At 34.8% G+C, this 15,564-nt stretch overlaps 1 protein-coding gene across 1 annotated transcript in view; it reads left to right on the forward strand.

Annotated features, from left to right (window-relative positions):
• The window catches only part of cd2ap (CD2 associated protein), a 91,075-nt gene that overhangs the window by 60,255 nt on the left and 15,256 nt on the right, over positions 1-15,564 (forward strand). The window contains exons 11-14 of the mRNA XM_088905539.1: positions 1,753-1,789; positions 2,641-2,703; positions 9,815-9,974; positions 13,748-13,857. Of these exons, the coding sequence (XP_088761665.1) occupies positions 1,753-1,789; positions 2,641-2,703; positions 9,815-9,974; positions 13,748-13,857 (370 nt within the window). The remainder of the gene's footprint in view (positions 1-1,752; positions 1,790-2,640; positions 2,704-9,814; positions 9,975-13,747; positions 13,858-15,564) is intronic.

Genomic DNA, 15,564 nt, shown 5'->3' on the forward strand with positions numbered 1-15,564 from the left:
CATTTTTTTTACATTTTGAAAATCATCCTTTTTGTTGTCGATGGCTACCTTTATGATTGCTTATACAGATGGAACTTAACTTTCATTAGAAGAATTATCATCTTCAATTTATTTTCTTTCAAGTTTAAGAATACAAAGAAGACTTTGTTGTTGACAAGCTGACTGACTTTAGTTTTATGTAACACTTTCCTATTCAGGATACCAACTGCATACAATTACGAAAGGTTTTTACAAACAAGCACATGCAAGGTCTTGTTTTGCTGCGCCTGCTACTTTCTGACTGTAAACTTATGTAAAATGATGAAAGGTCATTTGAGGTCCTCTTTATTGCTGTGTGAAGAAAACAAATACAAAAGAGGGGAAATTTTAAGAAGCTCAATTACTTGATTACTAGATATTTAAAGTAAAAACTAGCAGGGATATTATTACTTTAGTCATTTTTGATGTTGCGTCTTGCAGTCTGAGTTGAGCCTGTATTCCTAGAGAGTTCCACACACACTTTTTTTTATTACCAACAGGAGAAATACAACAAATAAGGCATTTTTCATGATTATATGACTCATGATGATCACTTACAACATTGATGAAACGTAATGTAAACAGCAAATTTGTTAAAGATGTATATCAGGCCCCATGTAGTGTTTTCTATTAACTTTATAACTAATAAAATGTGATCTACCTCATTCAGTGCACAATTTATGCTTAGACTTTTCACATTTTAATTCCCAGGTTTGGTTAACGTATTAAATGCAGTTTGAACTGGAGCACTTCAGGCTTCTTGCAGAACAGTTCCACTTAACATGCTAGTATTATACATCAAGCAAGTGAGTTGTTGAGATACATAGCCAAATCTTAAAATGCCAAAATGTTACTGTACTTAAGTATACTAAAAAGTTTATTTTCAGAAATGTGGCAATTCATTTTGGTGGCTTATGGGATAGTAAATGTAAATAAAGGCTACATTTTGAATAAGAAATTCCCATTTGTTTCTAAAGATCCCTTGAATATTCTGAGGTTGGGGGAGTCCCTGGATAGCAACTGCTGGTCTAAAGAAAAGCTCCACTGGTTCATGAATTTATAGTCTGTTAGATTGCCACACGTCACCCTGGATGCCCTTGCCAGTTCTCAAGTTGAAGAAAGGAGTTTTGGGGGACTTGTAGTGTTCTGTCTTTGTGCTGAACAGCAGCAGTGTTGCATGTGTACATGTTTGATGACAACAAAATTGTAGAAGTATCTTAAATCCTTTAATTAAAGAAAGGTACTTTGTAGAATTATTATTTTTGATCCCTTGTGCTTTGAAGTGTAATGGTAGATTCCCTACAGCATTGCTCTATGATCTTTCTGCTATATTTCTGTTACTTTGCTTAAACTTTTTTTCTTCATAAATGTTTCTGATTTTTTTTTACTTTTTTATTTTGAAAATCATTTTGTAACAGAGGGTATTATTATTCGCCTTTCTAAGTAATTTATTTGAAGATCCATCTTCAGAAATCCAGATATACAAACTGGACTTACCCTGTACTTTGCTAGAATATAAAAGTTTTCTTCAAGCTATTTTCCAAACCTGCAGGTTACTGTACTTTGGTTGCTGTGCCTTAAAGTTTACCTGATCCAAAAAATGTTGGTATTCATAAGACATTTTGAAATCTGTAACTAAAGAGCAACACTTCTGTATAGAATTCATTGCTATGCACTGTCCTGATGTAGTGGTGTTTGTTGTGCTTATGATGTTGCCCTCTTTTTGTTTTTCAGAAACCAAAAAAGCCACCTCCACCAGCAAAAAGCTCAGGTAAATCAGATTATAAGCCTTGATCTACACAGATGGAAAACAAATTGTAATTACAACATATTTTCTCAAAGTTATATATTTTGCACTTCTTATGTTAATCCAATAAAAAGATTAGTTCTTATGCATGCTGTAAATATGTCCCTTTGACTTGAAACTGCCTAAATAAACACAAGAAGGTCCAGAATAAATTAAATTTTAACCTGCTTATGAATTACAGATTCCAAATGTATTGTCATTATTCATTAAAAATATCTCGCCTGTCTTGGAAAACCCTTCTTTGCTCAAGTATTGCATTTATACTGGATTTGGAATTTACAACTCGTGTTTATAGTCAATAACTTTTTTTTTCTGTTATTGTTTTGTTTGCTGTTGGAACTACCAGTATGTAAAGAATGTAATCAGATGTCTCCCTACATAATGAAGGGAGTGTCAACATTTTGAAATCTAGATCCCCATTGCATGGTTTCTTCTTCTGCTCTAGCAGTTTACCAATGCTTACAGTACAAATCAGTTGTCTTTTTTAATTACTTCAATTAAATGCCATTTTTGTGGGTTGCCTTCTATGTCCTGTAGAAAAATCCCCCTTTCCTGTTTAGTGTCATTTAATTTTAGTTTATACCTACACTTCAATGTTTTTTACTCATCAAATAATTGACTGAGTTTGTCGAGTAGTGTCTGTACCTTTTCTTTCTTTTATGCTCACACAGGAAGTAAGCACAGGAGCTTACATACCACACTTAAGATTCACAGATAAACGTTAATTACTTTTGCTTGAGTTGCGTGTTGCAGCTCTGACAGGAATCAAGGGGTGAGAAAAAACAACATAATTAAGGGAATGTTTCGATTTTCAGCTCCAAAGCCTGAAGTTCCAAGTGTTGACAAGAAGCCTCTTCAAGCCAAGCTTGAGGAAAAAGGTAAAGACTGTTTTGCCAGTTTTATTAGATGTACAAATCTGTGAATGGTAATGAAACTAGAAAATATCTGGGATGTACTAAGCCGTCATCACATTTTAGAGGGCTAAACTTGGAAGCTGCTGCTTTTAAGGAAAGATTACCTAAAAATGCAAAGTCAGATCAAATATGTTCAATGGGATGAATGTATTTATATTTAAAAACAAAAATATTTTTTTGAGGACACCAGTTTTTGTCTGAAAAGTTAAGGTGCTAAGAGCTGCTACAAAAAGCTTTAGTGATATTGACAAAAAAATCGCAATCATTACAGTGGCCCTAAACATGAGATTCCAGACAATCCATCTTCAGATGTCAAAAATGTATGTAATGAGAACAACTGAGCATTAGACCTGAGTAATACAAGTTGGGTGTGAGGTTCATCTTTCTTTTAAGCATCTTGATTTTTGTTTTTGTGAATTACAACCTATGTAGGCAAAATAGTGAAGTGCCTTTTACACTGTGTCTTGTATCAAATCCATTTAATGAATCAAAAATATGAAGGGCTGCACTAACTTCTCTTTCAGAAAAAGTAGTTCTATTTCATCACACCTATACTGAAATATTCTCCTGGCAAACTGCGATCAGTTATTTTACTACCCCCTTGTATTTTTTGAGCAACAAGCTCATTTTACCCACTCACCTCACCTTGCATTGAGGTCTCTGCATTAAAGGTGTGCTTGGACAAGCTCTGTTTAGAGTTGCAGGAAAACAGGTCTTCGTGTTACCTGCACTAAGAAACTTATTTGGAAAACCACATTCTGCTAGCAGATGTTTTTAAATGTGCTATTTCATCGGTAATAGCTGCATTTTAGTTTTAAGGTGGATAATTGGGTGGACTTGGGGGGGGTGGGGGATGAAAATGTACTAACGGTGTGGATGACTTCAGGGAAGAAGCTGATGATTTGTGGGAGGGCACAAAGAAATGTGAAAATGTTGTGAAGATTTCGATTAGTTTCATCTCTCTTTTTGACTTTAAATTTAAAAACTATAAGAAAAAATATATAAACCAGGTATATTTCACCTGGAGAAGCTGGAAAATTTTAATTAAAATATTGAAGAAATTAGTTTAAGAAATTATGTAATCTGTGTATTGAAGTGGGTTTTTTTTTATGGAGGCACAGGAAAGGGTTAGCGTTTCTCGAGCATCCTGTAAGGGTTTGTGTTGACCTATTTTTCTAGTAACAATGCATTATTTTGTATGCTTCTTGTATAGCGTCCTCATTATCTGACCATTGAGTATAAAGACTGCTTTTGTTTTTTACTTATAAACCTGAAGATACTGCTGTATTGTTTCATAAAGTTCATATCCATTCCCACTATACAGTTTACTTTAGAAAACCTACAGTTTTTTCACTCAGTAGTGACCCAGTTTGCACTTGTAGCTTCTTTATCCGCCACTGCAGCTCAAACTAACCTGGAAGGTCTTAAAATCTACACACTGGTAGATCTGGTCGGTGAAGGCAGACTAGCTCTGCTACACAGTCCACATTGGTGGCATTTGAAGGGTGGACTGCCTTTCCAGATTTAGTGCCACAATTACAATCTGGATACATGTTTTTGGATTATAAAATGCACATAGTAGCTTTAGAAATATAGCACAGTCTTTTGCAGTTAAAAGAAAAGGAATTGCTTGAAATTTGAAATGATGTGCAAAATTTCCATCATACCCAATGGGATGTTGCCTGTCCTCAGCCTTTTCTGTCATCGTAATCACCCAAAATGTGTATTCTGAAAAAGAGGTGTACATAAAAACAAATTGGATATTGGCTGGACTCTGTTTCGTGATAGTTTTATATACCTGACTATTGTGTGGAGCATTACGGTGATCACTTCCGCATAATATGTTCTGCTGTGCCTTGGAGTTTCTTGCTCACAGGGGGCGAATTAATTTCCTTAGGCAGGAACAGATAAGAATGCAAAATATTTTTTTCCTGTAATGGGCAACACAGTAACAGTGGAGTTAGCTGTGCTGCCTCACGGGTTTGTAGATCTGGGTTCGATTTCTGCCTCAGGTATCTGTTTATAGTGTAAATGGGTTTTCTTCTGGTGCTCAAGTTTCCTTCTGCTCCCTAAGACAGAATGACTAGGCTTAACTGCCTTTTCTATATTCTTTGTAGGCCTCTGGTGTCCCATCAGAGTTATCACTGAAAAAAGCAACTTTCCTGATAAGTAGTTATCAGTATAACAAGTGATGCCCTTTACTAATTTAAAGAGAGGGGAGGGGGCACAGGATTCCTTTCTTGATACTTTGTTTTGCTACACACAAACCATCCATCTGTTCATCTTCAAAGTGCTTCATCAACTTCAGGGTCACAGGGGAGCTGGAGCCTACCCCAGCAAACAATGTGTGCAAGGCTGGGTATATCCTGGACGTTCTTTACTGGTCAATCTATCGCAGCACATGCACACACTCACACCAGGGCCAATTTCTTCCAGAAGCTAGTTAATCTACCAGTATGTTTTGGCACTGTGGGAGGAAACCGAGCAATCGGAGCAAGCTCCACGCAGATAGCACCAGAGATCCAGTATTGAGCACAGGGCCAGCGTTGAGAGGCAACAATGCTAATCACTGTGTACCTGGTACTTGCATGTTTATTTCCTGTAAGACGAATCAACAAGAATTTATTATTAACTTCATCTAAAACTTGCTTCAGGTCAATTTATTGATGTCTGCCTGCTTTCAAAGGTTCATTAAAACATGCATCACTTTTATGTGATTCTGTACAAATATTAGGAATAAACTTAATTTATGTAAGAATGTGAATTACTACTTTTCTTTGTATACAGAAGTCTACATACTGAGAGTCAATAGAATGCAACAATGAACCAGTTCATTTGTTGGGTTTTTAATTCCTATCATTTTATATTTTGTAATTGCACATATACATATAATGTATCTTGCTTGGATAACTGAAAATGCTGACTTTGTACTGTGTTCTTCTTAGCAGTCTGTTATGTGTACTGCAATTGTATATTTAATACAATTTTAACACTGATATGACCTCATTTTTTTCATGGTTTTGTGATCATCTTGTGCTAGAAATATGTAAAATGTAAGTTTTGTAATTCTTCGTAATTTGTAATTCTCTGTAGGGTGCATTACTTGTATCATTGCTTTTTTTATTAGAAATTTGAAATGTTTTGGTGCTTACAAGCTCTCTTTTAGTGATCCTACAATCGGGACATTTGATATTGATTGGAGAAGTAATGAAGCTATCACTGATAACACTGAAAACTCATGTGCACCCTGTAAGTTTCAGTGACTGCTTTGGCATGGCATACCATGACTCCCACACTTGCCCCCCTGTAGTTCTTGGCACAGTTGTTCTGTGCAGCTTGGAAAATCTCTGTCTTAGTCAGCTATTGACAGTGCCTACTCAGACCCCCTACGGGTTTAGTTTTGAAGCAGTTAAACATTTTGGCAGTTACATTTGTCTACTTTTTGTATTCATAGTGGCTAATGGGTCATTGTTTCACAAACTGCACACATGATCACACAAACCTTTACTGTTTTATGTTTACTTATGTTTGCGTTTAAGAAACATTTTTATATTGTAAATAAATAATCCTATAAAATGTAATACTGTAAGTAATAAGTAATGTAGAAGTTTAAGAAAGTATTTTCAGATTCATTTTCATTCTAGACAATTACCATAACACCTCTATGGGCATGCAATCTTTTCCTTTATGCAATCAGAAACTTTCTCTGTTGCTCTACTATTAATACTATACTAAGCTATTCTGTCTAAATTCAGAATATGTTTCCCTACTTAAATTATTCATCTGATCATTTATATTTTGAAGGTGCCGAAACTCAAAATGTATTCACTGAGCTGGCGCCTATCTGAGGCACTCTGCTGACCAAGAGACCTCAGTTTGTTGGGGATTTCCTTTAGTCAGCAGATTTTCTGGTGAATCTGAGTGAGATTACAAAGAGCAAATAACTGTGACTTGGACTTGAACCTTTTTCAGTTGTGCGTTTATAAACATGTCCTTTCCTTTATTATTTCAATATCTTGCCACCTTTTGTTTTCACTTAGCTGTTGTTTGATCACCACAGAAAAAGTACCTACGTTCATAACTTGCAGGCCTATTTGTTCTTTTGTACCCACGCAATCAGCATTGAAGTGCATAGCATGTTACTGCAAAAACCACTACGTGAATATGCAAGTGTTAGCATGATGCTTTGAATTCTGTGGCATTGTAAGCCAGAAAGTGAACTCTGATCCAGCCGAAACACAAAGGGCTTATCATCCCCAAATTATCTGTTCTAACCATTAGTTATTGGATTTTTTTAAAATGAGTTTTTCACTAATCCTTCGAAGTAGTAAAATAATTATACATATGCAATATATTATATTTATCTGTGTGCTCACACACATGCTCACACTGTTCCTTACCAGGATGGTCTGGAATATGTGATATACATTTAAAGTGAAATGCAATATTTTACATTTCCATTTTGCTGTTGCTGGAAATGAGAACAAAAGAATGGTGCACAGAAATTATACTTGGAAAAGACAGTCCTGCAGAAGTGTGAAATTCTGTCTTCATAACTGTTTCAGTCTGACTTGACTCAAGCTGTCTGTTCATTTTTTCAATTCTCAGCTAATGTGACAAGTGAAATAATGCAGAAACCTTTGCTGATTAAACCTCTAGGCTTCTATCACTTTTAGCATTTGACCTTTTCACTTTTGAGAGCTTTCAGTTAATCGGAACAATCTCCTAGTATTCAACCAGACACACAGACATATTCTCTTAATAGTCATGTCCATGTATATTTGTCTTGCACAAAGCTTCTCTGTTTTACATAAGAAGGAATGACATTGTTCTATTTTTTAAAATAATTTAATTTAATAAATATTTAGTAGTTTCTGTGGAAAATGTTTTACTTTAGCTTAAATGTAGCCAGTCTTGGAATATAAGATTTAGATTTTATCAAAATACTCTTCTTTCATTCTCCACAATTTGGTGACTGCTATTATTTTTAACTAACCTTCCTGTGCCTTTCCTGGTAGTAGCAGAAATCTCTGAAATGATTAATCTTTTTAAGGTATTTATTGTAAGTATAATTGCTAGCACGTTTTTCTTTCTGTGATCTGCAGAATTATGAGGTCTTATAAAAAGCTATTTTCTTTTTTCAAAGGTTAACAGTAAGAGATTTTAAAATGGCATTTGTTGGGAAATTAGCAGTTTGATAGTTTGAATATTATAACAAAATAGGGGGCAGGAAATAACCAATAGTTACACTGTGTTCCTTTAGTCTCCAGAACAGTTTTAATGGAGTAAATAATTAAGTTCAAATTTGGAGAAAATAAATATTAATAATAACACAACTATATGACATACTATAGACAAATATGTGAAACGAATGTGTTCCTACTCTACAGATGTAAAGAATTATTGAATTCTGTCCCTGTAATCTAAACACTACAAAATGCATAAAATGCAGAATAAAGAAAATCTAAGAAAAATGTATCTTCCCCAGGACTAAATGTCATCTCTAACACACAGATGCCCACAGGTGAATGGAAAGGTTTCCTTATTCTAAAAAAAGTGTCACTAAAATAATAGAGAACATTTTATCCCACAATATAGAAAATCAGATTTTCCTGAAATAAATAAGACAACAAGCTCTCTTCTAAAAACAGTTAATTACCTAAACATAATCTGGTTCCAGGGCTGGTTAGAAAAAGGAGCTTTCCCAGTCACAGTTCTGGAGATGATGAATTTTAATAACGATGCTCTCTGTTCTCCCTTTCTCTTCTTTTCTGTTTTCTGTGTTCTTCCCTTCCTCTGTTCCTGTTTTTATGCTGTGGTCCATTCCATTGGAGGTTGTCTTAATGACTTTCCTTGGAATGGTCTGTTATTGTTGAATGTTTATTCTTTAATGCAAGTCCTAATGACATACAGTACAGTGAACACCCTTTGATCATGTTTTCCCCTTTGTTGACTTGCTTCCTAATCCCAGGACAGGTAAATACTGCCAAACCATTAACCATTGTTCCAAACATTCTGAATAATGTAATGTTGGTACACATTGTGAAACCCCCCAGTCATAACGATATCATAATTAGAAATGTCAACTAGCCCCAAACGGAATGGGAAAAGGTCTTTATGCACAGAATTTTTGCAGATTAATTAATTAACTGAAATTAATTAAATTAACTTAAATTAATGTTTGTATTCTCTTGGAGGGTTTTAAATGAAGTGTTGTCATAAAAATGGAATTCAATCTTAAAAGCAAATCATTGGGTATTATGCAAATAACTTGAGCGTTCCAATTCATTATTTTCCTCTAGTTACACAGAAAGACAGAATTTGGTGATGAAAAATGTTTTCAGGTGCACTTTTGAAGGTGAACTGACTCTTGCACACATGTTTAGTATCTAGATTTATTAGATTTATTAAGCATGGAAGAACTGTATTGCACCTGAACTGTATTGCACCTGAACTGTATTGCACCTGAACCTGATCATTTTTTTAAAATGAGTTTTTCACTAATCCTTCGAAGTAGTAAAATAATTATACATATGCAATATATTATATTTAGGTAGAATTAGGTAGAATATTTGAAAAATAAATCTTTCAAAATATTTTAGAGGTTATATATTAGAATTATGGGCTTCTTCTCAGTCTTTGATATGAAGTTGCTTAAGAATAAGATATGACATCACTACCATCATCTGCATCAAAATGCAGAAAAATCAATCAACAGGGTTTGATCATTTGTTTTTGACCCCTACATGTAGGTTTTAGTTAAACTGGGTATGTAGAAAAAGTTTATACTCATGATTGTAAAAGGTGTATCATTTCAGATATAGGATATAGCTAGACTTTTTAAATAAGTTTAATATTTTTTAAACCCTCAGGATTACCTGCATGGTAACACATGTGACAAAGAATCTTTATACAGTACTTATTTTATTTTCTGATTTAATTTGCTTTGTACCAGTGGAGTAAACAGTTACAAACTCAAAACAAATGCAAACTAAAACAGGAAAATAGAATAATCAGAGGGATGTTCAATGTAAAACTGAAAGCATGCTAATGTCTGATTTTTTTAACTTCACAGGAGACAAACCAGTGCCAGACAAACCTGCAAAACCGGCTGCTCCTATAGTTCCACCCAAAAAGCCAGCTGTCCCTCCAGGAAAGGGAAGCGTTCTGCTTAGAACTGGAACTGTACCTCCTAAACGGCCTGACAAGCCACAGTTACCTCCACCTGGACCCAAGTGAGTGACTTCCTGTTCCTTCTCAATCACTTAGTCAATTCTAAGTGTAACGTGCTGTCTAAGAGGTACTGTGCTTTACTCAGGCCTTAGTCCTTGGAAGAATAAGCCGTTCTTATTTATTATTTTCAGTGTTTTTTGAACCAGTTTTTTAATTAAACAACTTTTAAATTCCTTTAAAATTCCATAAAAAATGGCACAATCATCACCATTTTGCTAAAACTGCAGTGAAGACCGTTCCTCAGTAGTTCATCCTCTAAAAATCCATATAACAATGACAGTGAAACTATTAATAATAATAATTAATAACTGCTTACACTTATATAGTGCTTTTCTGGACACTCCGCTCAAAACACTTTACTGGTAATGGGGACTCCTATCCATTACCACCAATGTGCAGTATCCACCTGGATGATGCAATGGCAGCCATAGTGCATCAGTATGCTCACCACACATCAGCTATCAGTGGGGAGGAGAACAGAGTGATGAAGCCAATTCATAGATGGGGATTATTAGGAGGCCATGATTGGTAAGGGCTGATGGGACGTTTGGCCAGGACACCGAAGTAACACCCCTACTGTTTTCGAGAAACACCCTGGGATTTTTAATGACCACAGAGAGTCAGGACCTCTGTTTTATGTCTCATCCGAAAGACGGCACCTGTTTTTACAGTATAGTGTCCCCATCACTTTACTGAGGCATAAGGATCCACACAGACTGCAGGGTGAGCGCCCCCTGCTGGCCCCACTAACACCACTTCCAGCGGCAACCTTAATTTTTCCCCAAGAGGTCTCCCATCCAGGTACTGACCAGGCTCACACTTGCTGAACTTCAGTGGGTTGCCAGTTATGTGCTGCAGGGTGATGAAGCTACTGTAGTGTAAATAAGATGTTGTCATGAATGGAGTTTTGTATATTCTGTTTACAGTGACTCTCCTGGGGAGCAATGCACTAGCACAACAGTTATGTTGACATGCCAAAACATGTTTTAATTATCTTTTTTATGTATGTGGTTCAGACATGACTTTATCCAAATTTTGAGAACGCCTATTTGTAAACTTTAATTTTCAAAGTTTAGGAATTTCCTAAGCAGATTTCGGAAACATTATGCATTAAGAAGGGCCTCCGTATCTTTAATCACACCAAAATTGACTGTTTTCTTCAGTTTCCTTTGTGAAGGCAGCTGTTGACCTGAACAACAGCTGAAAACTGCAGTTTTATATTAAGCTCCTAGGAATTCAAGTTCATTTGTAAAACTGCACCAAGCACAGCATTTCGTTATACACGGAGAGAGAAAATTGCACTTCATCTTTCAGTGTCAATTATACAGTAATGATTGCTTGCTCCGTAAGTATTCAGCCAAAGTCCTCTATTTCTTCTACATTAATTGCTAACTAGATTTCATCATAACAATATAATTAAAGCTTGTGCATTTGTAAATCCATAGTAAATAATACCTTAGCGAGCACTGAAATTGCAGTAATAAAATTAGTTTTACAAAATTGGCTAAATCTGTTACCTTCGCTGATTTACAGGATTTTAAATAGCTATTGTGTTTTATAGCAGCATAAAAGGGAATACTAGGTGTGTATGCTGTGAATCTAGGTGCTTTAAGAAAATGGAAGGTATTGATTGAAAGTATTCCAAAATCACAAAAAAATAACTAACACCTTACCTTTAGCCCAGTGCAACTAAGAGTTAGATAATGGAAGAAACCAGATGCTTACAAAATCTGTTGTGATTCTTTTGTATAATGTTGAATATAAATTATAAAATACCAAAAGTGATAGATACATTATTTAAGTCTCTTGAACATTGTCACTTTGAAATGAAAACATTGTTTCATGCAGTGGTTATACAAGTATTATAGGACTTTTGCTGATATTTTTGGTCTGGTTATTGAGCTACATGAGCAGAAGAATGCTGGTTGAACTCTCAGTTCAAAAGATACGGCTACAGAGCCTCAGAAGGTATTCACCCCCTTGATTTTTTTTTGCTTTTTGTTCCTGTATCACCTCCAAATTTTATAACATTGGAATAATTTTTTCTCCTTTCAATAACACAAAAAAATCAACTCATTTATGAATCAAAAATTTTATTTAAGAACATTTGTTTCTCCAAAATAAAAGATTTATATTTCTCATTTACAAAAATATTCACCATCCGCTCCCCGAATCAAAACTTAGTACCCATTCCTCTTAGCAGCAATTACAGCCGTGCGTTTTCTTGGGTATGTCTGTATGAACTTTGCACATTTAGATTGTGGAATTTTTGTCCATTCTTCAATGCAAATTTACTCCAACAGCAGTTTTCAGGTCATACTACAGATTTTCAATTGCATTCAAGTCTGGGCTCTGGCTGGGCCATTGCAGAATACTAACCTTCTTTTTTACAAGCTATTCCTTGATAGTTTTTGCCGTGTGCTTTGGGTCATTCTCCTGTTGCTGTTGGTACTTTTTATTAGGGAAAAGTTCCCATAGTTGTGGCAAGAACATAACCAAGGCTTCACTCTCTCACAGTAGAGCAAAATCAACACCATTTTAAATTTCCTTGTTGAACTACAAAGTGCAGAACAACTTTTGGTATATATACATCATAATTAAGACTTGCTAAGATTTTTGAAATACTGATTTTTGAAGTACTGTAGGTGCAATAGCTGTAGACGTTAGAGGCATTGTAGTCTCCTAGTCTTTTTTTCTAAATTGGTGTGACTTTTTTCTAATTTGTCTGCAGTTTTATTGCATATTTACATAAAACAAATTACATTACAGTTAAAAAATAAATGAGTTTAAACAGTTGAATTTAAAATAAAGGTTTTGTTCATTGTGGAGAGGACATTCGGTTAAAAACTCCATGCAGATAGCAGCGCAGCAAATGAACCCAAGGCCCCAGTGCTGCAAAGCAGCTGTGCTCCCCATTGCACCACAATTATTTAAATGTCATGTGTTTTATAATTGTAAACATTTAACTGCCAACACTTTATTTTCAAATGTTATTAAGGTTATATGAATGCATTGGGTCTATATGTTATCATAGAGGGACAAATATATTCAATAATAAATGCATTGGTACTTTTTTGATAGTGATAAATCACATTTGTTTCAATTGCAGCTATGTACTGTATATCAAACATATATGCATGTAAAAATTAGAAATTAAAAGGTAATAATTTCCAATAATTTCATTTTAGGGGAAATGTTACATAATGCCATTATTTGTAGTACCCCCAGCAAAGGTATTTGTTATTATGGCTTTGATTGTTGTATTGCTAATACGGTGTTTTTTATCAATATGTTATTCCTTATCCACCTTGGTCTTTTGTTTCCTGTTTCTATAAGAAACATCTTACGTTCTCGATGATACAATGTGCTTTTAATTAAAGTATGATTAAACCAACTTTCGGAGAGAAGAAAATTCAACACAGATACTACAAAGCAGAGTAACCATTTCAGAAACCTTGTCTGTGGTCCCTCCATTCTTTTAGTCTAGTTTGTTCTCTTAAAGAACAGCACTTCTACTTAATCTTTTTCTAAAACCTTTTGGCTTTTTATTTTTTTCCTTTATGTATCCTTTTCTTGTGTTAGGCAAGTAATTTGAATTAACTGTAAAGCTTTGGAGTAAATGAAACATGAACTGCAGTCAGTAGGTGACAATCATATGCATTGTAACAGTAGCCTGGTCGGTGGTATAATAAATGACTTGTTTTTAAATATAAACATCCGTTGTGCTTCTGTTTTTCAAAAGTAGTCGCTTAAAGTGTTTTTTTCTGTTTTGTAGGCCAAATGGAGAGGTGCCTTCTATACGGCCAAAGTCTGAATTTGAACCAACACCTCCTAGCAAACCAAAGACATTGTCTGGTGACTGGGGTGATAAAGCAGTTGAAATAGGTATGTGACAAATTAAAGGGTGAAAATCGTAAGATCTTTTGATTTCAGATCAAGATTTTGTTGTCTAATTTCTATTATGTAACCTTTGTGGCTGCTTTTTATAACTGTTTTCTGTGTTTTTGGCAATGACAATATAGCTGATTGTTGCTAATGTGACACTTAAATGAGAATAGATTAATATTGACTTCATAACATAACTAGAAATCTGCACAGGGAAAATACTGCATAATTAGTTGAACATCAAAAGAGATTTTCAACCAATTTTTTATTTTTGGAAAAAAATATACAAAATACTTTTTTTAAAGTAACATACAGTACTTTATGAGAAATACAACATAGAGATCTGAAGGTCAGGGGTTAATATTGTGAGTAACACTTTTAGAACCACTACTTTTGTATTTCTTAAGAGCTATCTTTGCCAGTGCTGTGTGACCCTTGATCATCTTGAAGTCCCAGGCCTCTTTAAACATTGCCTCATTGTCGGTACAAAAAAAAACACAATCACAATAATTAGAGCAAGAAATGAAAACTAGATGCAGAAATAGAAACAATTAAAGCCTCACAGGTTTTCTTAAGATTAATTTCTATAACGTTGTCCTTTGTGATCAGTTATTTGTATTATTTTTGCCTGGCAGTCTTTACCTAACAGGAGCTGTGATTTCTCAATTTCTTACAAGAAGCTTAGAGATGTAAATTAAGAGATGATTCTTGAGTACTTTTTATACAGTTTGGATCAATAATATACGTCATGCTGTGTGGTTCAGAGGATTCAGTTACAATTTGTTGTCACCCTTAATAGAAAATGTAGCCCCTTAAAGTGTATAAATGAAAATGTCTCCAATACAGAAGAATGGTTGTGGTCAGTATTTTCTCTTTATTTTACATGTAATTTAAAAAAAACTGATGACACACTAGGAAGGCAATACCCTAAACTGAATCTACTAAGCTTCCAACTTATGTCCGTTGTGCTTTTTTAATGTTTTCAAGCAGCTGGTGATTTACCCAATTTATCTTCTTTCTGTTGTGAAATAATACTAGTAATATAGTAACATACCACCATCACTGACAAACCTGTATAACCAAACAACATATTCAGTAAATATGAATAACAAATTATATCATTTAATGAATGAAGTTTTAATTTTATTGATTTGCCGTCATGACATTTATTAAATGCTCACACTGTTCTCCTGTAATGCTAGAATAAATGATACACCACATTAGGGACTGGTGTGGTCATAAAGCTATTTTCCCACCTCCACAGTACATTTTACACCATTCATCTCTGGATTGAAACTTGAACCAAACTTTTGTTTACTTCTACTCCTCCATTTTGCTTGACAAAGTTCGAGAAACTGTGGGCATCAGGCCAGCACCCTGCAAGTATCCTATGATTTTGTTTTGGAGGGCTGAGCCATCAGTACACTGTATTGAGAAGGTATGATAAATATCTGCTACGCATTCCACTTTCTCCTCAGTTAAAATAGTTTCCTTTATATGCTAAAAGAGCAAGTTCCTTCCGTGGATAACTAGCGCATATTGTTAAACATATCAGCTTTCTCTAGGGCTCCATTTTGCACTTAATCTCACTTTTCTTTTCATGCATTTGTGGCATCCCCTGCATCTCATTTGGTGCTTTTTCGTTGGGAAATTGTGACAAACTCACTGAACAATCATGTCGGTGATGCACCCAAGTAATTTTATTAT

The sequence above is a fragment of the Atractosteus spatula genome, chromosome 2 (assembly GCF_055471065.1).
Source record: "Atractosteus spatula isolate fAtrSpa1 chromosome 2, fAtrSpa1.hap1, whole genome shotgun sequence".
NCBI classification, from domain to species: Eukaryota; Metazoa; Chordata; class Actinopteri; order Semionotiformes; family Lepisosteidae; genus Atractosteus; species Atractosteus spatula.